The sequence below is a fragment of the Cuculus canorus genome, chromosome 2, assembly GCF_017976375.1.
Source record: "Cuculus canorus isolate bCucCan1 chromosome 2, bCucCan1.pri, whole genome shotgun sequence".
NCBI lineage: Eukaryota > Metazoa > Chordata > Aves > Cuculiformes > Cuculidae > Cuculus > Cuculus canorus.
This window is the reverse complement of record NC_071402.1, coordinates 98,299,732-98,327,314: the sequence shown is the minus strand read 5'-3', so window position 1 is coordinate 98,327,314 and position 27,583 is coordinate 98,299,732. Positions and strand designations below refer to the sequence as shown.

General features: G+C 42.5%; 2 protein-coding genes across 10 annotated transcripts in view; one reads left to right on the top strand and one right to left on the bottom strand.

The window, feature by feature from the left end:
* Positions 1-13,387, top strand: part of GPLD1 (glycosylphosphatidylinositol specific phospholipase D1) — a 26,975-nt gene extending 13,588 nt beyond the window's left edge. For both annotated transcript variants that reach the window (XM_054058163.1, XM_054058161.1), the window contains exons 14-25: positions 944-1,130; positions 1,854-1,964; positions 2,975-3,049; positions 3,472-3,628; positions 6,195-6,336; positions 6,890-6,995; positions 7,090-7,183; positions 7,781-7,957; positions 8,749-8,909; positions 9,152-9,178; positions 9,268-9,318; positions 10,549-13,387. In XM_054058163.1, the coding sequence (XP_053914138.1) occupies positions 944-1,130; positions 1,854-1,964; positions 2,975-3,049; positions 3,472-3,628; positions 6,195-6,336; positions 6,890-6,995; positions 7,090-7,183; positions 7,781-7,957; positions 8,749-8,909; positions 9,152-9,178; positions 9,268-9,318; positions 10,549-10,626 (1,366 nt within the window). In that variant the 3' untranslated portion in view covers positions 10,627-13,387. The remainder of the gene's footprint in view (positions 1-943; positions 1,131-1,853; positions 1,965-2,974; positions 3,050-3,471; positions 3,629-6,194; positions 6,337-6,889; positions 6,996-7,089; positions 7,184-7,780; positions 7,958-8,748; positions 8,910-9,151; positions 9,179-9,267; positions 9,319-10,548) is intronic.
* Positions 11,391-27,583, bottom strand: MRS2 (magnesium transporter MRS2). 8 transcript variants are annotated; one of them, XM_054058168.1, is made up of 12 exons: positions 27,212-27,233; positions 24,765-24,906; positions 23,464-23,608; positions 22,768-22,804; positions 22,020-22,144; positions 21,386-21,559; positions 20,582-20,712; positions 19,803-19,919; positions 16,947-17,099; positions 15,760-15,877; positions 14,908-15,021; positions 11,612-13,795 (listed from the first exon to the last, which is right to left on the bottom strand). In XM_054058168.1, the coding sequence occupies exons 3-12, from the start codon at positions 23,473-23,475 to the stop codon at positions 13,685-13,687; spliced, it is 1,092 nt and encodes a 363-aa protein (XP_053914143.1). In that variant the 5' UTR covers positions 23,476-23,608; positions 24,765-24,906; positions 27,212-27,233; the 3' UTR covers positions 11,612-13,684. The 8 variants fall into 8 exon arrangements, with proteins under 8 accessions (XP_053914139.1, XP_053914141.1, XP_053914140.1 ...); XM_054058164.1 differs by lacking the exons at positions 23,464-23,608; positions 27,212-27,233 and adding an exon at positions 27,431-27,583 and having other exon boundaries at positions 11,391-13,795; positions 24,765-24,838; XM_054058165.1 differs by lacking the exons at positions 23,464-23,608; positions 27,212-27,233 and adding an exon at positions 27,431-27,583 and having other exon boundaries at positions 11,441-13,795; positions 22,020-22,132; positions 24,765-24,838.

The window sequence follows — 27,583 nt, the reverse complement described above, 5'->3', positions numbered from 1 at the left end:
AGTTAGTTCTTGTCTTTTCATATTTCCTGTCTAAATTCAACGTTATTGAGACCTGTGATCCCTTTGCTCATCAACTGTAAGTAAATCCATCAATTAAATCAGAGAATCAGTTAAAAAGGTATTTAATTTCATCTTTTGTATTCCGTGTCATACAAAAGCAGCCCTTTTTCATACTCCTTGCTCTGATTGCTATTAGGTGCCTTGTGTCGGTAGGTAAAAAGAAGTTCCTACAGATCTCAGGTACATTAACGGAAGGTGAATCTTCAAGGTTCCTTTTTTATTTAATTCAAGAAAACACCAATTAAATATATAATATGAAAAATGTTGACTAGATTTTTAAAAAAATAGATGAGGAAAGACAGGTCTTGGTTTACCTGAAGGAAGGAAAAGTATTTTCTGCCAATGTTGCAGTAGTCTGGAAGCTAGGATATGGAATTGTTGGAATGGGTCCAGAGGAGGGCCACGAAGATGATAAGAGGGCTGGAGCACCCCCCACATGAGGACAGACTGAGAGAGTTGGGGATGGTCAGCCTGGAGAAGAGAAAGCTCGGGGGAGACCTTATAGCGACCTTCCAGTACCTGAAAGGGGCTACAAGAAAGCTTGAGAGGGACTATTCAAAAGGGCACAGAGTGATAGGATGAGGGGGAATGGCTATAAATTACAGAGAGGCAGATTTAGGCTAGACAAGAGGAAGAATTTCTTCATGATGAGAGTGGTGAGGCACTGGCACAGGTTGTCCAGGGAAGTTGTGGATGCCCCCTCCCTGGAGGTGTTCAAGGCCAGGTTGGATGGGTCCTTGGGCAGCCTGATCTAGTGGGAGATGTCCCCACCCATGGCAGGGGGGGCTGTAACTTGATGATCTTTAAGGTCTCTTCCAACACAAACCATTCTACGATTCTATGATTCTAATGCTATGATTTTGTTGGCTCCCTTGCTGTATAGGGCAATGATCTCAGCTGACGTAAACCAGGATGGATATGAAGATCTGGTGGTTGGAGCACCAGGGTACAGCATGTTGGGCCGCGTTCAGATAGGAAGGGTGTATGTGGTGTATGGCAACCAGTCAGGTTTGCCACGAGAGGACATGGATCTAGATGGGAAAGCAGACCAAATACTACAGGGTCATCAGGTGAGGGGTCAAGTCAGAGATTTGTCACTTGATTTTTTTTTTTTTTTTCTGGTAAAAACGTGATAGTGGGTATTAGAACATAATATGCCCTTGAACAAAACTGTTGTAGTTTTTGTAAGTCACAGTATAGCTCATTTGGATCCTCCATTTAAGATAATATGATTTTTCTCTATCTTTTTCATTTAAAATAATTAATTCAATATAATTTTCAATGACTTTGAGGCTACATTTTTTGCATTATTGCAAGTGATAACTTCTCACATTATTTGTTTTTGCTAAGAGTACACATTATATTGGAAAAGAAAACTACAAATTGACATGATTGTGACTGGTTTGTAACTGAGAAGCAGGATCAAATGATCTTTTTGAGTAATAAAGATGATCCTTTGTGGAAAATATATTTATTTGCAAAGAAAAGAATATAGAGAGATGAGGTCCTTTCCTAGAAGAGGAAATAGCAAAGCAGCACCATATTGTGTTCAATTGTCTTACATTTTGACATATCCACATTGACAAGCAGGACAGTTGACTCCAAGCTCATGGATGGCAGTTATTACTTTGGAGAACAGTGATGCTAAGAAAATTTTAAGAATTATTGGGGTAGATTTTTGTCATCTGTTTACAGTTCTTCCCTGTGCTGTGGTTACAAATGTGCATGGAGTTTTGATAGTTTAGTCTTAAAAATATCTGTTATTTTCACTAGAGCATTCCCTCTTCTTTTAGCCTTCAGGAAGGTTTGGTTCTGCCTTGGCAGTCCTGGACTTCAATGAAGATGGAATGCCAGATCTGGCAGTGGGAGCACCTTCTGTGGGATCTCAGTTTCTTACTTACAAAGTAAGCCACACATGAGTTTGTTCAGCGTTTTTTACTCCAAGGAAAACACATTTCCATTGATACTTTTTTTTTTAACAGTGAAATGAGAATTTCTGTTGTGTTGAAGGTGACATTATAATTTAAACACAAAGATTTATAACCTTTGTAAGGTGAGAACAATGACAGCTATCTGTATTTCTCTTTTGGTGGCTTTTTTGTACATTAGAAATCCAAATCAGATTGTGGTTTTGCAGCACTCCTGTGTGGAAATGCAAGAAGCCAGGCATGAAATACAAGTATACCATTTTTGTTTATGAACAGGGAGTTTGCAGTGGACCTCATGGGTCAGAGAGCTTTATCATCTGCTGTCACAGGCCAACAGATGAGATACAAAATGTGATATAAACACAAACACACTTACTAAAATAATCACGTTACAGAGGCTTAATGACTTGCAGCTTACCAGATAAGCCCATGTAATAGTTCCTGAATATTGTCAGCCCGTGCAGACTGAGGGGCAAAATGTTTTGGTTTAAATCACATCCATTAAGCTAAAAACTCTTCAGAATTTCAGGTAGCAACTGTTCAAATAGGAATTGAAATACTTTTAAGTAGAGCCACTAGCCTGGAACATTGCATGCACCTGTTGTGCCTGGCACTGTGTGCCATTGTATTAAACAATAATTAACAGAATTTGAGCCACCTGAATATGTGTATAATGAATGTAGATATACAGTATACTATCCTTGCTCCTTAGCCACAGTATGATGAATATATACTTGTCTGCACTTCTCTAGTTTATTGCCTGATTATAGCAGTAGCCATTACTGCATGAGTATTCATAGATTTGGGGTGAAAAAGACAGGTTTGGTGTGGAAAAGATGGTACTATGAGAAGGCTCTGACAGGAAAATGCAGTCGTATTAATAGCCCTTGCAGAACCGTTTCATTCCTTGTGCTCTGTCTTGGATTTCATACTTGGTGCTGACATGCAGATGCTCTAATGCTGTGTTTGTTTTTCTTGCTGTTTAGGGTGGTGTGTATGTCTATTTTGGCACTGAGGGAAGAGGCTTGTCAACTCAACCAAACATTACCATAGCTTGTCAGGTACGTTGAGCAGGCTAACACAGGGCTATGCAAGCAGGAGGTGAGATAAAGGGGAAAGGGACCTATGGTCTTAAGAAAGGAGTGCTGAAATCAAGGTAATTGCCAGTGAATTTGAACTGATGGGGTTGGTGCAAGCAAGTGTTTGCCTGAGTTGGTTGTATATGGGAAAGACATTAGTACTCCAGTGCAGGGGAAGCAGCAGAGTGGGTAGGGAGATGCACAATTCTCAAAACAACAACAAAATGAAATAAAAAAAAAAAAACCAAACCAAAAACAAAGAAAACAAAACTGAAGTCAGAGAGTAGGAGGGTAATTTGAACAGAAACAGACAAAGTTAGCTTTTTAGAGCAATTTACTTCTACTTTGGTACAGAGATGGTGGTTTCAGTTAAATTTCAGGCTTAAACTAACTGTTTATTGCAGTATTCCTACTGTAATCTTGGTTGGTCCCTCCTGGCAGCTGATGTTGATGGTGATGGAAATGCTGATCTTGTTGTGGGCTCCCCATATGCACCTGGTGGTGGGCAGCAGAGGGGATTTGTGATTGCATTTTACTCTGATTTCAACAGGAATGAACAAGGTAATATTTACTGAGTAAATTAACACTCCCATATTTTATGTAACTGTTTGTTTGTTCCTAATTAACAGTAGGAAAATTCAGGTTCAAAGGGGTCTCAGTATGTGTCTAGGTCAGCTTTCTACTCCATAAGGGGACAGCTATGAAGTCAGACCAGATTACTCAGGGCTTTATGCAATTGGGTCTTAAACCCCTCCAATGACAGAGGTTGCACAGCCACTCTGATCAGCTGTTCCACTAATTGGCTGTCCTCATAGGGGGAAAAAAATGCTGTTACAGCCAATCTGAAGCTGTCGTGTTTCAAATTATGTTCTCTGCCTATGGTCCACCCACCATGCATAGTAAAGTCGTAGGCACAGAAGCCATTGTACTCTTCCCTGTACACTGGGAAGAGCCTGGCTCTATCTTCTCATAAGTACTGGCAGACTACTGTTAGGGCCTTTCTAAACCTTTTCTTCTCCAGGCTGACTAAGTCTTGCTCTGTCAGCCTCTGCTTGTGGCCCAAGTGCTCCACCCCCAAAATGTCTTGGGGTTGTCTACTAAATTCTCTCCATTTTATCAACATCTTTCCTGTTTTGTGGGGTCTGAAACTGAACAATGGTCTAGGGAGCAGTAAAGAGGGAACAATAACTACTCTCAGTTTCTTTGACATGCTTCTGCTTATATAGCCTGGGATGCTATTGGCTGCCTCTGCCATCAGAGCCTCACACTTAGCTCTCTGCCCACCAGCATCTCCAGGACTTTTTCAACATGGCTGTTCCGCAGCCACTCTATTCCCAGCCTATATTGCTGCAAAGGCATGTCCTTTCCTAGTGGCAGGGTTTTTCATTTGTTCTTGCTGAATTTGGTGATGTTACTATCAGCCTGTACCTCCTGCCTCTCTGGGTCCTTCTGAATGGTAGACCTCCCCTGAAGTTATAGCCACTGCCAGTCTCCTGTCACCTGCAAACTTCATGAAAAAGGCATGTTGTTGTCTTCTGCATATCAATTATAAAAGCGTTTAACAGTATGGGTCTAAAGATAGACCCCTGATGGCACTCCACTTCTCACAGGCGTTCAGAATATAACCCACTAATCACTGCCTTGGGAGGTTTTTCCCATCTGGTTTCCAGCCATCCAGAAAGCTTGGATGCAAGAATGTTGTGGAAGACTTGATGTGAACAGAAGGCAGAGAAAGACCTGGCAGTGTTGGTTGACAAGCTACCTGATTATGAGCCCCATGTGCCCAACAGCATCTTGCATTATATCAGAAACAGCGGGGGCAGCAGGAGTGGCAAGGCTGCACCTTGAATCCTGTGTTCAGTTTTGGGCCCCTCACTACAAGAAAGATATTGAGGTCCTGAAGCGTGTCCAGAGAAGGACAACAAAGCTGGTGAAGGGGCTGGGGAACAAGTCTTACACGGAGTGTCTGAGGGAACTGGGATTGTTTAGCCTGGAGAAGAGGAGGCTGAGGGGAGACTTTATCACTGTTTATAACTACCTGAAAGGAGTTTGCAGTGAGGTGGGTGTTGGTCACTTCTGCCAAGTGACAGGTGGTAGGATGAAAGGGAATGGCATCAACCTGTGTCAGGGAAATTTTATATTGGACATTAAGAAAAACTTCTTCACAGAAAGGGTTAGGAAGCTCCGGAACAGGCTACCCAGGGAGGTGGTTGAATCCCCATACCTGGAGGTATTTAAAAGACAGGTAGATGAGGTGCTTAGGGATATGATTTAGTAGTGGACAGGTACAGTTGGAGTTGATGATCTCAAAGGTCTTTTCCAACAAAATGGTTCAATCATTCTATGGAAGGCTTGCTAAAGCAATAGAATTTAACTGTCTTTTGGTGATATCATGGAGGACTTATCATATTTGCAAATGAACCTCAAAGGATGATTTTTCTTATGATTCTGTCTGCACCTTCATGTGTCTAAAGAGGAATGCTACAAGTGAATACAGCTAATAAGTACAGGTGAAGAAGATTGTTGTGAATGAGAGAGGAAAGGTCATGTATGGTGCTATATAAAGTTAGTAGGGGTTCAGCAGTATATGCAGATACTCAGAGCTTTGTCTGAATCCTGTAGTTGAGATTTCCAATAATGCTTAATTTTTGTAGCTTATTCTACTTCACGCAAAATTAGAAACAACACGGAAAATTGGTTGCAAAACATTGCTGAGAGACATTTTTGTAAAATCAAAACATGAGATGAATTATTTGGATTAAAACAGTTATTTGAATTTCCTCCATCCACAACCAGTGAAGAATTACAAGTTCTGATAAACAGTTTCACTGTTGTCCTATTCCTGAGAAGGAGTCACTAGGGTAGGGCAGGCCTGACGGATAGCTTTCATGTGCTTTGTGTAGGCTGTTGGAACGGTTTAGAAGCAGGCTGTGTTGAATAAAGGCTTTCACCAGCTGGTAGAGTTGCAAATTAAGCAAATGAAGTCAGCAATAACTGGTGCTGTATGATGGATGGTGTGACTGTAGTTATAGAAACTTGTCAAAGGATGAATCAGTAGACGATTGTGAACAGATTTTAGTATGCTTTGGTATACCAAGATTTAATTCATCTTTTCCTGGTCTATCAGAACTTCTGTCAGTAGAGGATGCCAACTGGATGGTGGAGGGGGAAGAAAACTACGCTTGGTTTGGATTTTCACTTGACAGCTGCCAGCTGGAAAACATAACGTTGCTGCTGATTGGTAGCCCTACGTGGAAAAGTTGTGCTGGGTTTGTTGTATATGACAGCTTGCTCTCTCCTCCATTCTACCTTACTTCTGCAATGGTTAGGATGTGAAATAGATGAGACTCCCAGCTTTTCAGGAAGTTTCCTCTTTGTCCTGAGTAGAATATTTTTATTAAATTCACATTGTTATGCTTTCATCCTTTCTTGTGAAGGAGGGGGCTGGTCTTTAGATCCTTTATAGAGAACATCTTCTTTCTTTAGAAACACTTAAGAATTTGTTGGGTTTTCTTCAGGAGAGCAGAGGGGGTACAAAAAGGTAAGCATGCCTAAAATAATCCTATAGATAGGCCTCAGTCTGACATAACATTTTAAAAAGCAAACCAAACACAAAAATTTATCGGGTGATAAAGGGTGATAAAGCCTGTGCCCTAAATGACTTCTAACTGGTTAGAACAGGCATGGGAATTGCTAAAATATGTTTCTAGAATTTGGCAGTCACCGTTAGATCAAATAAAGAGGGAAAGATATTTTCATACATTTAGCTAGGATTGTTCCTCTTAAAGTAGATTGATACATACAAATATATTTTCACTGTAGTTCAAGCTGCAATCCCATCTCATTGGATGCCCGACAGAGTGTTGGGAAGGTGTACGGGTATAATCCACCAAGCACCAACCTCTCGTTTGCGGTAACTGGACACAAGGTAGGGCTTCTTCCATTGCATGGGACCTTATGAATAACTTGAAATAAAAAGACTTTCTGTGGAAATAACATAGATCTTTTAAAAAATCTCACAGGCGATGGGCAGAATGGGTTTGTCTATGGCCAGTGGTGTGATGTCTGTGACTGGGGTCACAAGGATGGTTTTGGCGGTGGGCACACCTACTGCAGGTATGTCCTCCTGAAAACTGGAAACTATTTCTGCTTTGGGACATTTGTTTCTACCTGGCTGGAGGATAGATGCAAAATTACAAGTCAGAAAAGGGACCTTATAATTGCCATGTAATTTACACTGATTAACAAAATAATAAATTTGAAATAATCACCTACTAGAGCCTTACTTGTAGACTCCTCTATGCTGTGGCTCAACTTCAATGGGTTTTTCCTTCCTTATATTAGTTTAGCAGCATTATTATTACCTTGCATTATTTGTGTCAATGATTTACTAATAGACTGCTTATTTCTTGGAAATGAAACAGCTGAGTATTTTGTCCTTACTATGACAGTAGGCAGCAAGGCCTTAGGAAACTCAAAATGTAGAACTCTATGTTTAACTTGAATGTATTTTTCACCTGCTATTATTGATAAGAGATTGTTTCTATGGTAAGTGGTGTTAATGCCATAAAACATTTGATCTGATTAATAAATTAGATTATTTTTGTGCATGTTCTGTAATGCCAATCCTATCTGCTGCCAATATGTTGCAAGCACCAAACCTAAGTTCCTATGTCTGATGCTCGGCTTCTGTTACCTCTTTTTTTTTCCTAGATAGCCTATCTCGAATTTCATTTATGTCCTCAGTGCTGCACCAGGCTGGACTGGTTCTGCTGTATGATCTGACAGATAACACCACCCCTTCTTTGCTCAGTACATTCAGTGGGGACAGGAGATTTTCTCGCTTTGGAGGAGATGTATATCTAAGTGACCTGGATAATGATGGACTAGGTAAAGATCAGAAATGAAGTATTTTTTTTTTTCTTTTATTCTGACCCACAAGCTTTCAATCTGTTTGTGGCTACTCTTCAATGACAGCTTTTCACATTCTATCCCTTTCCTAAGATAAGAGGGCAACGCCTCCACCCCTCCTTCCCAGTCTGTCCCTGGTACTGGAAGGTTGCTGTAAGGTTTTCCAGAAATACTTTATTCAGTACCTGACAGAGGCCTACAAGAAAGCTGGGGAGGACTTTTTACAAGGGCATGAAGTGACAGGATGAGGGGGAGTGGCTATGAATTGGAGAGAGGAAGGTTTAGAGCAGACCTTAAGAAGAAATCCTACATGATGAGGGTGGTGAGGCACTGGAACAGGTTGCCAGGAGAAGCTGTGGATGCCCCTCCCTGGAGGTATTCAAGGCCAAGTTGGATGGGTCCTTGGGCAGCCTGATCTAGTGGGAGGTGTCCCTGCTTATGAGACAGGGCGTTGGAACTAGATGATCTTTAAGGTCCCTTCCAACACTAACTATTCTATGCTTCTATGATTTTACTTTTGCTAGTGGGAAGACTAGTCACCTACATATTCATACAGGTGCTAAACACAGTGTTCTTCCTCAACTGACTTGTACAAGAATTCCATTGTGCCTTGTGGTGAGGCATCTATAAAATCCTATGCCACGTAGTCAGAAATGCTGTCACTAATAGGAATTGTGGCATATGGAGGTTTGTAAATATCAACTCTCTCATGTTTCAGTTTAGCATTATTTCCCTGCTGATGTGTTATGTCATCATTGTAATATTTGCAGATGAAATGATTGTGACATCCCCCCTGCGAACCAACAGTTTCACCACAATACTGTTTGGTGGGGCAGCTGGCCGTGTTTACATTTACAATGGAAAGCAGGCATCCTCAGGGAATGTGACAGGCCAATGCAAATCATGGATATCTCCGTGTCCTGAAGACTGGGTAAGAAAATGGTGAAATCAGGACACGAGATCATAATGGCAGCTAATTCATTACATCCTGTCATTCTGACTTGCTATCAAAAAACAGAAGGTTACTTATGTTTTTCAATCTGTGTGATTTTGGTCCTCTTGTTCATTCTTGAATTACTTTGTTGTTTAGGAACCAGTTTATTACACTTGTCTTCTGCTCTCCTGTTGTGGATCTCTCCACTTATTTTCTCTTTTTTTTTCCCTCTTCTTCAGGCACAGTATGTCCTGACTTCTCCTGAAGTAAGTAAGCAGAAAACAAACTACTGAGAGAAACAAAGTCCCACTTGAAAAGAGCTAACAGCATTATATCGTGCTATGTTATTTTACAGGAGCTATCACGATTTGGGAGTTCTGTTGTCACTGTGAAATCTGAAAGAAAGGTGAGAAAAATGACTGTTGTCGGTTGCTTTGTAACATCTTTCTACTGCCTTTCCATGTAACAGCCAACACATGACATATATATCTTATTTGCAAGGAAGTCGCAGTGCTTTACATAGTTAACTAAGTTCTCATTCAGTTCACTCTGTGAACTGATAATTAAAACCATTTTGTAGGTAGATGAACTATGGAGTTGTTAAAATTCTGACACCTAAATTGAGAGAAATCACTGTAAAACAGCCTGAAACCTACCCTACTTAGAGTTTGCTGAGAGATTGCAGGGTAAATCAAGTGTAGGTGCCAGCTGGCTTTGCCCTGCTTACGCCTATCTATATGGAAAATAGATGCTCAGCTGTGGGGTAAACCAGGCACCAAAACCCCCCTCTCATATCTACAGGCTCACTCTCCCAACTCTTACTTGCAGTGAATGCTATTCATGTGTTAAGTGTTTTCAAACGTAGAGGCCTAGTTCTCACTCGAATGACTTAGGCTGTGTTTGTGTACCTGTTTCTCTTAATTTCCCTTACATACCCATTATTTTTACCAAAAATCAGTCCCTGTATTTGAATGATGCACTGAGGAACCTTTTTTTAAGCTTGAAGGTTACTTACTGCTTATTCAGCTGAGAGGAGTCCATTGTTCTTTTCCCTCTGACATAACCTGTGTGAGAATGGAGGGTATCTGTGTGAGTACTGAGAAAGTCTCGGTACTAGACTAAGGATGTGTGCCATGGGCCATCAACAAATGATGTTTTACTTCTTGCTGCTAAAACATACAGTGGAGAAACATCTGGAAATGCAAATGCTTCTAAACTAAGTTAGGGTGCATAATCCAACACATGAAACAAAGGCGTTATGCTGCATGAGTGTGGGTGAAGCCATTCTCCAGACTGTAGACTCCTTTGCTGTAGCACCAATCCAATCACACTCCAGTTTCGTCTGTATTGATATTACCTCTGAGTTGATGAAACAATTCTGACTGAGAAACAGTCAGATTGGCAAGATATATATTTGACTGGTTCCAGCTTCTTCCAGTTCCCCAAATGAAGTCAGGTTGCCAAACCATTCTGTTAACTGCTATTCCAATGAGGTGGGTTGCTCTCTTATTTCTCCTCATCACATTTCTATACGACACTAATGACATGGACAAAATCTTGTTTCCACTAGGGAAGCTTAAGGCAATTGTACACCTGCAGCTGAATTTTGCTAAACCTTTGTTCTGTGTCTCTGCAGAAAGAAGTTGTAGTGGCAGCAGAAAGAAGTTCGGCAAAAGCCCGACTTGGTGGAAGGCTCTTTGTCTACTCATTCTAGAAGCTCATGGTAACCTATGGTACCTTCCTTAACCCATACAAACCAACAGACCGCATGACAGCACACTTTTGATAGATAGCATTAAGGGAGGGAGGGAGGGATGCTGACTGGTTTTAGGTGCAGGGGAATATAAGCATGCATGGTGGTTTGATTTACAAACCTACCAAAATCGTGTCAGTGGGGTAAAAGCACAATTTGATTCTGTTATGAATAGCAGCATCACTTAACCTAGAATAAGCAAGGTGGCCTGTAAAACGTTTACAGGTCAAAATGAGCAGAAGGCTAGATTTTGGTAGTAAGATTTGGCTATAAGCAATGCTCAGCAGTCACCTCTACTTGTTCGCCTGTCCGTAGCAAGTCTTCAGGCCCAGTCAGGGCACAGAACACCCAGGATCTTCCAGGGACAAAAGCACAAGCACTACTGATGACGTTTATAGAAAATGCTTTTGCTATCACACTCATGGCTGAGACCACTCTGACACCCTTTCTTATATTTTCATGTAAAATACCATGACAATGGTATTTATTGTTAACAGTATTATCTTCAAGTAATTATTATTATTGTTAACAGTATTATCTTCAAGTAATTTAAACTAATTTTGTACAATGCAGGTTTAATAGTGTCCAAATTATATATTAAACAGCTTGAGCAGCAGGATGTGATGCTATTATTACCGACAGTGGTCTGTAGACATATGCATAGAAATATTTTTCTTTCTTGCCTACTCCACAAACATAAAGCACTATTTTTGTTTTAAATCACACAAGTCAGTGGAATAGCACAGAACTCTAAAGATCATACTCGAACATGACACACTGCAACTGACATTCTTAGGTCTCACTTGGAGGTTGTTTTAAAAAATAACAAAAACAAGACAAAATTAGCTTGATGTATAATGTACCCTGACCAGTGTTTCACTGACTTTACTTGTCCAAAACCTGAACACTTACTGGAAAAAAAGTTAAAAATCTGAACTTTATGAGAGAGGTAACTGGATGGAACTGGGAGCACAATATTTACCTCAAATCTGTGAGCTGTTGTGCGAGGCAAAACAAGCAGTATTATTTATACGGGCAGAATAAACAGTTTTCAAAAGAAAATTGATGAAACCAGTATCGCCTATAGCAATTCCATTTTGAACATGCAGTCTCCACTGGCTTTGGCATTTTCTGTGTATGATCTCAAGACTAATTTTATTGCACGTGAATGCATTTTGATTATTTGAACTGTAGGAAACCCATTAAACATTTGTGTGTGTCCATAGAAAGAAAAGCAGTCTTACAAAAGATGTGGCTTTCTCTCAGTGATTTTATTGCAGTTTAAGTCAGTTATGTACAGGAAACTGAGTCAACAGAGTTCCCAGAAACCTCTCTGTACAAAAGACAGAGCGTGGAAAGCTTATGCGAAAGCTTCACCAACAGCTGCAGCAACACAATTCAATCCTGGCCTAATGCAACTGCAATTTGGTTGAAAACACTAGCATACATATCCCTTCACATAAGAACAAATACCCTTTAATCACTCCAGTCCCATCGGGTTTGTCAGCCAAGGTCTGTGAGCCACTGGTTTTTCCACTGCATTGTTCAGTTCAGAGGTTTTTCCATCTCTACCTGCCAAGAAAAAAAGCTGCCAAAAAAACCAGCTAAAAACCTCAAAACCATTATAAACTCCATTAATTTTCTCACCTTCTCATGCCTTTTATATCTGTAGCTGAAGTCCCATAGAGAGCAAGAATACCTGTTTGAACATAATTATGTACAATGCATTTTAACCAAACTAGGATCACAGGCCGGCATAATTATAATTTCTGTACCTTTTTATGTCCATTTTTAACTTTCCAGTCCTGAGTAAAAATGTGCACAGCTACAGTTCTTGTCTTTTCAACCCCTGCCAGTACAGGGATTTATCTAGCAGCACCTAAGGAGATGCTTGGTGTATGGTAACAGTTATAATTTGGATTTCTTTTCAACCTCAAAGACACTTTCTAAATCAGGTCATAAAGATTTTCACGCTCCCTCCACAGACCAAGAAACCAGTGGAGAACTATGCCCTCAGAGTTCAGAGATATTACAGTTTTTCTTAGGACTTAAAAGTTTTACTCCCTCCTTCAGTCCACCATAGGACACCAGGCTTCCATACCTGCAAGTAACCCGGCTTACTGTGGTGCAGGGTAGTCCAGGCTTTGCCTTGTCTTAAAAACAGCAGAGAAAGCAGAGCCGAGCTTCAGAGAAACCAGCAGCTGGTCTGTTGATTTTTATCAGCATTTGACCCAGTCCTTATGACAATATGAGGAGTCCCTAAATTGCAGCTGTATCAATGCATATTGAAAGAATGGCAGATGGCAAGCACAGGTGTGCATTATCAATATGCCTGCTGTTCTTGTTGCTGAAACTGCACGTTTTGGGTGTAAATTAATTGTTACGGAATACCTAAAGTAAGTAGACACATTTCAAAGCCTGTTATTGCTCACTTAAAGTAAGGGAAACAATAGTTCCTGGTTATTGCCAATTTAGAGGTGATGCTTCAGAAGAGATGCAGGAATGCATTTTGCTTTGGAAAAATCTGTTCCCTGCAGTTAAATAGCGCCTTAAAAACCCATAAAAAGGCACTTTTAGGGTGGATTTTAATTTGGTATTTGAAGTCAGATTCATGTATCTGCAGCTCAGAATCAGAATTACTGATAAATGCCAACCACTGTCATCCTTTAAGATGACAATACCGTTCTCTCTAAGAAAGACCATTATGTGAAGAAGTATTTGATAGAAACACTTGAAATGAGAATACCCCCAAAAAAAGAACATGTATGTGATACAGAAAACTAACAGAACATGTGTGGTGGAAGTGCAACTACTGTGCAAAGCACATCACTGTTTTCCTTTGTGCTTCTCTCCTTCTGTGTGTGAGCATTAAAATCTCACTACAGGTTTTTGGCACAAAAAAATATATTAAATTAGCAAGGTAGAAAAAACTCGCAGTTTTCAGTAAGGAAGAACAAATGCAAGGAAAGTGTTCAAAGTCCACCCTTTAACAATAAAAGTCTCTTCATTCCTGCTGTTCCTATTGGCTTGTTAATGTGCTTCTGCTCAGCCCAGATGTTTCTGCTTTAATGTTGTTCTTTATCTCCACTCTTCCAGATGCTGGTTGGGATTTTTTCAAAACTGCAGGAACCTAGGCAGGATACAAAATGGCTTGTGATTACGTAAGAAGCTGCTCTATATGCAGCAGAAAGAAATAAAGCTTCACAGAGGTCTGAGCCCTGATTTTTCTCCTTTTATTTTCAGAACAATGTCTCTGGCTTCTCCCTCCCTAATCACTTTGAGTACATTTCTTGAAGCCAGAGTCACTGTTCTGAAGTTGGTTTTGAGCAACATTGGAAGCTAACCCAGTTAGTTGTATCTATAGTCAGCAATCCACAATTAACTACTTCCATTTGCCTATTCATGTCAAGGCAGGGAAGGGAAGAAGGTTTATCTGGGGCTCCCTTTCTTTCTTTTGCCACTTGTAGCAACTTAATATTTACAACAAAGAAGCATCAGTGGATGGACATGTTAGAGTGCAGAACAGCAACAGACAATACAGTCCTGTAAGCATTAGCATGAAAGGGCAGTGAACAAAGAAAATAAGCCACACAAAACCTTGCTAATCTGAAGATAGTCTCCTTGGAAGTCTTCATACAGCCTGGTAAAATAGGGCCCTATGATGCCATGAGTATCAATAGCAAAGACAGTGGGTGGTGTGTATGTGAGGAGCTATTACAAACTTTGTATTTGGAGTCAGGTTATTGCAACCATGGAGTCATCCTCTAGGAACACTGCAGGTAGCGCCTGTCCTCATCATCCTTCTGTCTTTACCTTCTGTTTTATGAGACAGGGGGCACAGATCCAAAGTTAGTATGCGAGTGGGAAGAGGAGAGCAGTGTCCCTAATGTGCCTATGAGTAGACTGTTGTGGCAGATGAGAAGGTAAATTAGGGCTGCTTCTACTATTATCCTCATCTTCCCTTGAGCAGCCAGGCAAAAGGAAATATCATGTGTCTCAAGGAACAGCCTGCATCATCTGGCAACTGTGAGCAATATATTGCTGTTCAGTGTATCTTTTACAGGGCTGGGCTTCCCACCTCATTCAGTCCAGCTAGTGAGAACCTTCTCCTTTGTCAAGTCAAGCAGCAGACACCGACATGACTTCCCCCATACCCACCCCTCTACAACAGCTTATTTCCTACTTTAGAAATGGACTGTACATGCAGAGTTGGAGGCAGAAACACTAGACAGCCATACGTACATGAGGAGGTAGTGGAGGTTCTAGATGCCGTCCAAGAAAGGAAAGCAAGCGGCGCCATATCAGACCGCTTCCCAGAAACATAATCCCAGTTACCAGCCAAAATATTTTGGGATCCTAGCAACAGAACATCCTCATTAGTCATATCACTCTGCTTCAGAAAAGGGATTATCTGAAGATAATCTGTCATTCCCTACCACTGTTCTCCATCTTTAGGTGAGATAAGTGGCATACTGTACTATGAACAGCTAAGTCTTACTTTGGGGAAAAAAGGCTGTTTCACAGCAAAAGGTTTTATTTATGAATCATCCTAGAGTATTCCATTACTGCCCCATGCAGTTTCCATTCCTTCATCAACAAGTTTGGAAATTCAACCTTTCTAATGAATAGATAGTGCATGAAATTGTAAATTTCTACACCCAGTCTGCACCCCTAACCAGTCTGGGTATGGTACTTCCTTTGGTGTGTGGGAAGTGTCCTGGCTGCTTCCAGATACCCTTCTATGTAGGAGACAAAGCTGAGCCTTTTTTCGAACAGATGATCATTACAGAAACCTGAATATTGTTTTATAGTCCATTCTGATGCAACCATAATTCTGTCTTCCCATTTCTTTTCTGTGGATGTTAGAGAGACAAAAAAGCCTGCAATATGGTGCAGTGAGCCATCAAGTAATTTGCTTACCAAAAAGTGACTGTCCTAACACATGAATCGCTGAACTAAATTATGTTACTTCATATCCTAATATAAACATGGAGCTTTACATATAGAAAGAATATAACTGGATTGAACATAAATGCACTATAAGAGCAGATCTCATGTTCTATGTCAATGATAAAAGCAGTATTAATTACTTACCTCTTCAAGAGATGACTCCAAGTTCATACCAAATGCAACTCCTATGAGCCCAAAGAGAGAGAGAGAGAAAGTCCCCATTGTCAGCTGCAAGTTGAGTCTCATCATCACATTACGGTGGCTAATGGAGGGAGAAACAACTGTAAGGGAAACTCAAAAATGTATTTGCTGCATACAGCATGCACTAAAATGAAATATTTTTTGTGGAGGAAATTATGATAGATTTAGGCAACCCAGTGAAAAAACTTAAACAACAGCATAAACAAGGTGATTGTTTCGAAACTGCTAAATCAAGATGCCCCTAAGGCAGCAGATTCTGCTTAACCATTATCAGACTTCCCAGCATTACTCAATTCTTAAAGTTAACAGAGTAACAGTTAATTTGAAAGTAAATCTGTGTTCTGTCACTGCTAACTGCCTGTAATTCCTACGTCCATATTCACAACCAACAAAAATGTACTGTTCCCTTGGAAAGGAATATACTTATAAAGGAGCAGAGCAGGTAAATGGTGCAGACTACAAATTTGAGGCTGTTAGAGAAAAGGACATTTTGGTTTCCTGATACAGCATCTACCAATTCCTTCTACAGATAACTCCCCAGTAAAGAGGAGAAAGAATACGAAACACTAACCTTGAAGACAGAGCAGCACATGCTTGCATATGCAAGCTAAATATTTTTCAGTAAGAAAGTTGACAAGTGAATACTGTAGCATATAGAGAGGAAATACTAACAACAAAGTTATCCATTCTTGTATCACTCCATACAGCGATACTGCAACTTGTACTGAACCTGTGAGTAGCCTAGCCAGTCTCTTTTTTTAAATAAAGGGTTGCAAGCAAACTTTCCTGAGGAGAATTTTCTTTTGTCCCTAAAGTTGCAGACATTGCCTCTACCAAACAGCTTCCTAGAAGGGTCTTGGGAGAAGCTTGGTTTCTCCTGCTAGTAAAAAAAAAGTGCCTGGCTAGAGAGGTTTTTACAGATTCTAATTAGGGTATTCTGTTGCTTTACTTTAACCAGTTCCACTTAAACAGAAAGTGCAATGCAGATTCTTGTGCTGTGAATTCAAGTCCATTCAAACCCTCATGAAGATGGAATACCCCAGCTTTTCTTGTAGGCAATGATTTAAAAAAGATTAGGCAGCATTAAATTCTGCTCAGCTTTTGACAGTCCAACCGACAGAACAGCTAACCTGTCCAGGTTGATAAAGATTATGCTTTCCGAGTCATCAATCAGTACTCTGAGTTCACGAGCTTCATTTGCAAGATCTTCTGCTTGTCTGTAATAGTTCTCCAGCAGCAACTCCATTTCCTCTGCATGGTCAATCCCAGATGCACTCACCTCACTGTGAGCAACAACATGTATTTTCCTGGTTAGCTACATATAGAAGTGCATTATTGATGTGTGACAAGGCATGGGAGTTGTGGGAATGGCCAACAAGAGTGCTGACATTAGATCTCAAAATACAATCTTTTAAACAAAGAACTTCAATCACTACCAACAGCTTATAACAAAAGGCATATTTTTTATATCTTTCAGCTGGTCAGCAAAGGCAGTCAAATATTTTTGACTACAGCAGGTAGTACTTGATATGCTCAAACCATGCACACCACAAGTCTTACTTTTTCAGGAAGAAAGTTATTAATAATATATAAATTCTATATTACTATATTTATATTGTGTTATTATAAAACGTTGACAATTTTGAAAGGAGATGATTAATTTCTTGGTGCCCTCAAGTGGTGGAAGCCTGTAACAGTGCAGTCAAGAACTCAAGAATAGAACAACCAGAAGTCAAGACACAAAAAATTACATAGTGAGGGATGTGCTTTATGTGTGTAACAAAATAGCTGAGTTGTAAGACATTTCATCTATACACACTAATTATTGCAAAACATCTTGGGATCATGAATTTGACCAAGTGTCAAATTTAAGATGATGCTCTCCTAACTCAAGTCTGCCCGAGACTTTCATTTTACTTCATGGTTCAATTGCTGGCACAGAAGCCTTTTCTGAACAGGTACTTATCTGGCAGTGTACTAGATTGTTCACTATAGATGAAAGCTGAGGGAGCCAAGATCCAAAAGAACTTGGTAAGCAGAAGCAAAGCCAGGAAGATCCTGCATATTTTCTTTTTTGTGGTAATGACTTCCTTTAGTCTCTATAGAGAAAGTTTTTAAAGAATCTCATACTGGCGCTGCAGAGTGTTAAAGGTACCTCTCTGAAATGTTTTTCCAAGATAATCACTGAGTTAACAATCAACCCAGGTAGGGTCCCTAAGGACCTTTAACAGAGCCCCTTGTTTCTCTCTTATGGGGCAGAAACTTGTTTAGCCAGGCTGATTTTAAAGCCCTTCAACCATTCAAGGTTTTATTGCATGCAGATGAGAGGTGCTGTGGAAGCCTTGGAGTACCATCTACTGCATTACATATCCAGCTTGAGGTCCTATTTGATGAGTATATTCACACCAGCTCCTCTGTGGATATACAGAGGGAAATAACAAGTGTAAGGACTTGAAAATAACTGTCATCTGACTTGCTTTCAATTAGCCTCCAGTTGTCTCATAAGTCTTTGACAGTATGCCATCCTTTTCCACATAGATACTATGCCTGCCTCATCCTGTATTTCTAGACTCAGCTCACTATTCCTCCTGTATATAACCACTGATGTCACCTATATGCCTACCAGGGTTCCTCAGCGCCAACTCAGGCTTCATCAAATACCAGATGTAACCTGCATCAATCCTGGGGCCAAAAGAGCTGTCCCAATGCTGCCAGTCTGCCTGCAAACATGCTGTTGTGGCTAGGGTTTCCTAGTGTGCCTTGTGCACAGACCACCTCACCCGGTCTTGTATAAAGAGTGCTGGAGTCATGCTACAACTGTCTATGGTTTCTCCTGCCCACCTGCAATACTGGTGTCTGAAAGAAGGGATGACTTCAGGTTTCTCCTAACATGACTGAAAGGTGACTCTGGTAGACTTTCCTAGAAGTTCCCTACACATTGTCTACCGGGAAATGAGAAGAAATTTGTCAGCAGCTTGTATGAAGTCCAAAGGAAGGCTGTGAGCAAAACCAGGACAAAGGCCACCTGCTGGATCAGGAGCTGCCTGGAATTCAGAGTCCGCCAGATATTCCCCCAGCAGACTCACTAGAAACTGAAACTATGTCCCATTTCTGGAATACCAAGTTTCTGCTGCATATTTAGACTAAACTCTGCAGGGCAAGAAAGTATTTCCTAATTTCAAGCACACAACATGTATGAACAGTATCAATATATGCAATGTAGTTACGCAAAAGTACTATTCAGCAACTTCACAAAGGATCTGAAGGGTAGTTTTTGTTAGCTGCTTACACAAACATGTCTGTATGCCCAATGTTTAAATACAATTCAGCCCCAAACATATTGGGATCTGACACACTATCTTTTTTGCTTCTTAGTTCTTGGTGAACAAACTGCTGCAGCTTCTGCTGCTGCGTGCTGTCTTTCAGCACAATTTCAGAGTGCAACAGAACTACTGCTGCACGTGTGTTTTTAATGAAACACTGCTCTTCAGGTGCACAAGATTGCTCCAAGGCCTCTGTCCTTCAGGTTCTGCTGGTGAGCAAAAAACTAGAAGCAAGCTGTTCAGAACACTTCTCAGAAAGGAAACGTAGCATCTGATCTATTCAAGACAAGTTTTAAAATCTGTCCTTTTGGGTTTTCTGTTGCAACTGAAAAGAATTATCCCAGAAAGCATTCATTTGTATTGAAAAATAACATTTCCTTTTCCTCCTCCTGCCATCCCCCCTTCCACCCCATAACATAACAGACAAGCTGGCCTGCTATGCCAAAAACTATTTGAACTGCATAATATGACTAATACTAATAGAATCCCCCACTTCAAAATGACAAATACAATCATTTCTGAAACAGCAAGCATTAGGACTTTAAAAAAGTTAGAAAGTCTTTTTCCTTTCTGCTTCTTGGAAAGAACACTCAGTTTAGTGCTCAAGTTCTCTTTAAACAAAACACACTTTTAAGAAAGTATGTGGTTTCAAAGTATACATACAATACTTGTGGATCACTCCATTTAGATAGACAGAGCTCTTCTATTAATTCTTCTTCATCTAAGATATCCAGAATTGTTTCTTTGAAAACTTTAAGATCTGTTTCCAGTTCTGACAAGCTGAAGAAAGAACAGGCAAAAGTTCAGGTAATCTCCCCACTGGCACCAGTGCATAAAGGTACTCTGTAAACAAGTTTGCCAGCCAGCACACTCTCACCTAACTAAGTGGGCAGGAAAGACTTCCTTGTAGGGTTCTATGAGCCCCCTCAAGAAATTCTCTGCAGGCCACACTTAGCTGTGACAGTGACTTGCCTGGGGACCAGGTATCTACAGACACCCAGTAAAAGGGATTCAGATGTGTCTTCTGGATGTTTGTAACTCAGCAAACAAAAGCACTCCGTGACCAGGTAAGGAGTGCACTGTCGGACCAGAGGGGCCAATTCTTGAGGGTACCAGTGTATTAGTACTATTAAGCTAAAGTGTAGATCCAATAGCTAATTATAAGAAACACTTTCATGATGCTATTTTTTTCACTTAGGTATTACACTGTTCTGTCAGATGCTATTTAAGAAGCTCAACAGTACTTCTGCCAACTTAGAACATATTCCCCTTTTTCCCTTTCCCCCCAACTCACTAGGTATTTCATAAACCAATTTTTATGTTTACAAATAACCCAGCATTAATCTAGGGAAATTAATATTAGATACCATTTCTCTAACATTTCATTGTATGTAATTTTCCGTGGTCACCTTCTAGTCTCTTCACAGCTTACTTTTATTTACCTCTTGCCATTTTGCAGGAGAATGTGTAGTTTACTCCTATCCACAGACAAAAGCTTGGGGTCCACTAGAGCTTCCAGTGTCTCAAGGATCTGAGGCTGCAAAGTGTTAAGTCTCCCTTGCAGTTTGCTGATCTAGATAACAACATGGTCCTTTAAGAATTAAAGCAATCCCTTTAGAATGACTTGGGCAACTGATTCCTGTCACTGAACACAGAATTCACAGTACTAGGTAGTTAACACAATCTGCTTTCCAATGCCTGGAAAATACTTGCTATAGGGATTCCACTTAGAAGATAAAGCCAGTGCAAAATGTAGTATTTTATAAAACTAAGTTGTGCTGAACTGAAACCTAATGATAACCACACCAATAAGGCTGATAAAGCTAAAACACTATTTGTGTAGAAATGTCACATTAACATTAGCAAGCACAGATTTTTAAGCATAGCTAGAACTCATCTGACTCCTACCCAAGAGGCCAATAAAACTCAGCAGTTCCACGTGACTTCTACTTCAACTAAAGCATGTCTCTAGAAAGGTAGGTACTCTGATTTGGTTTTTATCTGTCCAACTATGATGAAAGCCGTCATGTGCTTATATAAGTTGGGAAGGGAAACATAAATAATACACACAAACCCATAAAAAAATTAGCCAACAAGCCAAAACTAAGAACAGATCTCCCACACTAAGTTATGAAATACATATACAAATGTGTACGTGTAAGTATTAACACAAGAAGAAAACCATTTTGTCCTTTCCATAAAGCAACAACTTGCAAAACAATTTAAATAAAAGCAATATAGCTCACCCGGTACTGCAGGATGGCTTCTATGGCTCGGAATTCGAAGGGCAAGGAATATGTAACGAGCTGACCTTCCCCAGCCAGCTGAGATGCTAGTTCATTGATGAGCCAGTGTTCCAGATTTAAATTACGGTAATCTAGTACCAGAAGAAACTCTGGCGTGATGACAGCCTTCAAGAACTGAAAAAGATAGTACCTGTAGTGTCTGAAAAAAAAAATTCTCTGAAGATTTCTGTCTTCTCACGACTCTGCAGTGCATTTGATAATTTAAGCTTTGATCAAGACACTCTTCAATCGTCTTTTCAGGAAGGAAAAAACCTCATGGTAACTGCAAACCAGTGTATTCCCCACGTTTCAGACAGCATTGTGCTAGTGGTAGTATGATTGAGAGGAGGCTCCTCATAAGCCTTTATGTCTACATACGTTACTAACGTTTCTCCCATGCTGAACTAGGAAAGTTGTCATTACTATGCACTGTTGGTAAACCTGTACATCTGACTGCTAGACAGAGCTTCTAAGAAGCATTTTCTGTTGGAATGCATGTCATAAGAAGCTGGTATTAAAAGAACTGTGAAAAGAAATGGAAGTGCGAGGACAAGACACACTTTAGGTCTACACTCGGCTACAGGGAAACCATTACCTCCATTCTCATGATGATCCTGTTGTTTCTAGTTGTAATGCTCATTAGGTGTTGAAATCTTAGATCTCGAGCTTGAAGACCCAACTCCTGGTATAATTCTGTTTTCTTCTTTTCTATCAATAAAGCTTTTTTAGATGATGACATTCAGGGTACAAGTATATATATATACACACTACATATACCACATACACATAGTTTTGAAATGACCTTTTAGTCTGTTAGTCATGCAAAAGAAAAAAAAATGCTGTATATTTTTAAAACAGTCTTCCACACAGTGATTCCTCCATGTAATTTATTATTTACAAAGGTCAGAAGACTGTATCTCGAGTGGAAAGAGAAAAATTCTAGACCTAAGTGGAAGAAGCTGGCCATGACAATTAATTTCATGTCAGAAACCAAGTGACTCATTTGCAGAAACACATCTAAACCTACAAGAAATGAAATACAAGGCAGGGAAAGCAGCAGGTCAGAAAGGGAAAAGATAAGTAAAACCAACCTTCCTGTAAGAGATGGTATGTTATTTTCAAAATATTCCTTAGAAACGTACAAAAAAATCTAGCAAATAAGATACTATGAACACCAGTAGGAGGCAGCAAAACAGAAGAAAAGTTGCAACATCCCCAAAAAACACAGTGAAGTATCCCAAATATAGTTTTCTACCCGATGTAGATGCCCAACTGGGCTTTTCTATACTGAAGAACAAAAAGAGAAAAATCAAGAAACAAATGAACCTACAGTGAAAACTCACCAAAATAGCTAGTGTTTCCCTCTTTGTCAAACTTCATCTAGAAAAGTGGAAAAAAAATATTTTTTCCAGAGAACTACTATAAAAGAAGAAATTAATTTCTAAAATCATTTGCACTTGCCTAGAACTTAAATAGAAAATACACTATGAAGAAAAAGTAACTCTTTATACCCTTCCCTTCACAGTTCAACCAGTTAAGAAATGTATTACACCAAATAGCCATATATTTCACTGTGTTTGCATACGCACCAAACAAAACCAGTGTCACCTTTATGACCATGTTCTTATGTAAGCCTTGGGAAGTAGGTGATTTACAGAGGATCAGACTTTCTTAGGCATAAAACGGTATCCTACATTTTGGATCACAAATGCTCTTATTTACTCTAGCGCAATCTCAAAAATTAACAGATAAAATTGAAAAAGTAAATAGTATCACCAATGGGGTAGTTCGGCCTTGTACCCATACCAACTATTGCATGAACCTGCTATTCAGGTAGTAACCTGCATCTAAACACTTCTCGCTTTACAGCTTGTCATTTAGATTATTCATTTAACGCTTGTATCTCCCAGTAAAAATGTTCTATTGGAAAACCTGGAATCTCCAGTTTAATCAGAAATTCTGCCATTTTGCCCATAAACAATCTGGCTTGACTCTGTATTTCTGGCTTTAAAAATTACTTCCAATGAAAAAAACCGTACCTGAGCACACATTTCAGTAGTGCTGCAGCAGGTGTTACATGGCCCCAGCTCCTCCAGCTCCAGCTCCCCCAGCCCCCAGGTTTTTCACCCTCAACAACGAGGCCTACCTTTGTTTGCAGTTTGTAGTTTGCAGATGGCTTTTAGACTAACATTAAAAAAAAATTGAAAGAGCTTTTTCCCCAAACCTACATTTGCTTGGAATTTTAGCTGCCAAGACACAAGAATAACATTTCATAGCATCATACAATGGATTGGGTTGAAAGGGACCTTAAAGGTCATCCAGTTCCAATCCCCCTGCTGTGCAGAGACACCTTGCACTAGGTCAGGTTTCTCAAAGTCCCATCCAACCTGGCCTTGAACACTTCCAGGGCTGGAGAAGCCACAGCTTCCCTGGGCAACCGGTGCCAGTGCCTCACGACACTCACAGAAAAATATGTCTTCCTAACATCTAATGGGAATCTACCTACTTTCAGGACAAAGGGTAATGATTTTAAACTATCACTGCACTCCCTGATGAACAGCCTCTCTTCAGCTTTCCTGTAGCCCCCTTTCAGTACTGAAAGGCTGCTATAACATTTCCCCAGAGCCTTCTCTTCTGGCAGTTAAACAAGCCCAACTCTCAGCCTGTCCGCGTATGGAAGGTGCTCTACCCCCAGATGCACTCCTCTGCGCTCTCTGTGACAGATCCATATCCTTCCTGTGCTAAGGACTCCAGAATTGAACACAGTACTCCAGATGAGGCCTCATAAGAGCACAGCAGAAGGGGAGAATCACCTCCCTTGACCTGCAGGTCACTTCTTTTGATGCACCCCAGAATACAGTTGGCGTTCTGGGCTGCAAGTGCACAACGACAGCTCATGCTGAGCTTCTCTTGATACATCAACAACTCCAAACCCTTCTCTTCAGCACTGCTCTTAATCCATTGTCTGCCCAGCTTGTAATTACGCTTGGGATTGCCCAAACCCAGATGTTTCAAAAAAGCATTAGAAAGCCTTGAAAAGCTCAGAAAGAAATCCTCTGACTGAAGCACTTTTAAGAGCTAACCTACCTTCACAATTAAAGCCAAAGAACTTCCAGTAGAAGTTTTATCTTATGAAAACATCTTTATGAACACTGTGTACCTTAACTGGTCTCCAAATCAGACTATCCTAAACTAACAAATTATTGATTATTGTTATCTCAGAGGTATTCTCTGAGAACTAAATCCATCTGCTTGTGAAATGCTTTAAAAAAAAAGAAGCGTGCACCATCACACTTAGCACAAGCAGCCCCTGCTGGTGGAAGGCCATGCCTGTACTCACCACTGCAAAAACTGGAGACACGCTAGCCAAGGTGGCTTGGGAGGCCTCTGTTGTGGCATGCTGATAACATTTACCTGAAGAGATGCAAGACTTCCCTAATTACACCACCACAACTTTGTAACAATGTGGTGCATGGGTACATCTACTCACATGAAACAACAACACAGACACTTAAAAGCTCTCCCATGCCACAGCACATAGCTCCCCACAGCCCAGAGCTCTCTCCTGCCCTAGCCCCAGCTCCCCCAGCCCAGAGCGTTCCCCTGCCCTAGCCTTAGATCCCCCAGCCCAGAACTCACCTGGTCCAGAGTGCCCCCAGCCCAGAGTATTCCCCTGCCCTAGCCTCAGCTCCCCCAGCCCAAAGCTGCCCGAACCCAAAGCGTTTCCCTGCCCTAGCCTTAGCTCCTCCAGCTCAAAGCTCCCCCAGCCCAAAGCCTTCCCCTGCACTAGCCCCCGCTCCCCAAGCCCAAAGTGTTCCCCTGCCCAAAGCTCCCCCAGTCCAAACCGTCCCCCAAGCCAAAGCACCCTCAATCTAAAGCATTCCCCAGCCCTAGCATCCGCTCCCCCAGCCCAGAGCTCCCCCAGCCCGGAGCGCGACCATACCCCAGACCAGAGTGTTCCCCTCCCCCAGTCCAAGGCTCCCTGAGCCCAAAGCTCCCCTAGCCCAAAGCGTTCCTCTGCCCTAGCCCACAGCTCCCCCAGCCCAAAGCATTGCCTGGCACTACCCTTTGCTCCCCCAGCCCAGAGCGCTCCCCTGCACTAGCCTTAACTCCCCAGACACAAAGCTCCCAAAGCCTTCCACTGCACCAGCCTCTGCTCCCCAAGCCCAAAGCACTCCCAGCCTAAGACTCCCCCAGCCAGAGTGTTCCCCTGCCCTAGCCTTAGCTCCCGCAGGCCAAAGCTAGCCCAGCCCAAAGCGTTCCCCTGCCCTAGTCTTACTTCAATCAGCCAGAAGCTCCCCAAGCCCAAAGCTTCCCCAGCCCAGAGCATTCCCAAGCCCAAAGCATTCCCCTGGCTAGCCAAAGCGTCACGCAGCCCAAAGATCCCCCAGCCGCAAGCGTTGCCCTGGCGAAGCCTGAGCTTCCCCAGCCAAAAGGTCCCCCACTCTTAAGCGTTTCCCTGCCCTAGCATATGCTTCCCCAACCCAGAGCTACCGCAGCCCAGAGCGCTCCCCTGGCCCACCATTCTGCTGCTCAAAGCATTCCCCTGCCCTAGACTTAGCTGAAGAAGCCCACATCTCTCCCAGCCCAAGGCTAAAACAGCCTGAGCCTCTCCCAGCCCAGAGCATTCCCCTACCCTAGCCTTTGCTATCCGAGCGAAGAGCACCCCAAGCCAAGAGCACTCCGAGCCCAAATCATTCCCCTGCCCTAGCCTCAGCTCCCCCAGCCCAAGGGCCCCCCAGCCCAAAGCGTTCCCTACCCTAGCATACGTTCCCCCAGCTCACAACTCACAGCTCCCCCAAACCAAAGCATTCCCCTGCTGTAGCCTTAACTCTCCCATCCCACAGATCCCCCAGCCCAGAGGATTCCCCCGCCATAACCTTAACTGCCCCAGCCCAGAGCATTGCCCAGCCATAGACTTAACTCCCCCAGCCCACAGCTCCCCCCGCCCAGAGCATTCCCCTACTATAGCCTTAACTCCCCGAGCCCACAGACGCCCCGGCCAACAGCTCCCCCGGCCCAGAGCATTCCCCTGCCATAGTCTTAACTCTCCCGGCTCACAGCTCCCCCAGCCCACAGTATTCCCCTGCTATAGCCTTAACTCTCGGCCCACAGCTCCCCCGGTCCAGAGTATTTCCCTGCCTTAGCATTAACTCCCCCACCCCAGAGCTCCCCAACCCACAGCTCCCCCAAACCAGAGTATTACCCTGCCATAGCCTTAACTCCCCCAGTCCACAGCTACCCCAGCCCAGAGCACTTCCCTGCCGTAGTCTGAACTCCCCCCGCCCACAGCTCCCCCGGCCCACAGCATTCCGCTGCTATACCCTTAACTCCCCCGGCCCACAGCTCCCCCCGGCCCACAGCTTTCCCCTGCCCACAGCCTTAACTCCCCCAGCCCAGAGCTCCCCCAGCCCAGAGTATTACCCTGCCATAGCCTTAAGTCCCCCGGCCCACAGCATTCCCCTGCCACAGCCGTAACTCCCACAGCCCAGAGCTCACCCAGACCAGGGCATTCCCCTACCGTAGCCTTAACTTCCTCGGCCCAGAGCATTCCCCTACCGTAGCCTTAACTCCCTCGGCCCAGAGCATTCCCCTACCGTAGCCTTAACTCCCTCGGCCCAGAGCATTCCCCTACCGCAGCCTTAACTCCCTCGGCCCAGAGCATTCCCCTACCGCAGCCTTAACTCCCTCGGCCCAGAGCATTCCCCTACCGCAGCCTTAACTCCCTCGGCCCAGAGCATTCCCCTACCGTAGCCTTAACTCCCTCGGCCCAGAGCATTCCCCTACCGTAGCCTTAACTCCCTCGGCCCAGAGCATTCCCTAACCGTAGCCTTAACTCCCTCGGCCCACGGCACTCCCTAACCGTAGCCTTAACTCCCACACCCAAGCTCTGTCAGCCTCAGCTTTAACTCCCCCACTCTCTAGCTCCACCCCCAACCCCACGCCCGCTCCGGTCCCACGCCCACCTGCCGCCCCCCCTCGTCCCGCCCTGCTGTCGGTGTTCACCCTCCCATCGTATCCCGCGCTCTCCCGGGGGCCGCAGCGCTGCGCGCAGGCGGGTCCCGGCCATGGGGCAGTGCCGCCGCAGGACGCGGGGCAGCAGTGCGGCTCGCAGCATGGGGCGCTCCCTCCGCCCGGGCCAGCTGCACGGCGGGGGGG

What these genes read in the sequence shown, in the direction of transcription:
- MRS2 (XM_054058164.1), bottom strand. Translation starts at nt 27,542, where the DNA reads ATGCTGCGAGCCGCACTGCTGCCCCGCGTCCTGCGGCGGCACTGCCCC. An exon ending in TGGAGTGATCCACAAGTATT is followed by an intron (nt 17,100 to 19,802) that starts GTATGTATACTT and finishes TGTTGCTCACAG; the next exon opens with TGAGGTGAGTGCATCTGGGA. An exon ending in TGGAGTCATCTCTTGAAGAG is followed by an intron (nt 15,022 to 15,759) that starts GTAAGTAATTAA and finishes TTCTGTTGCTAG; the next exon opens with GATCCCAAAATATTTTGGCT.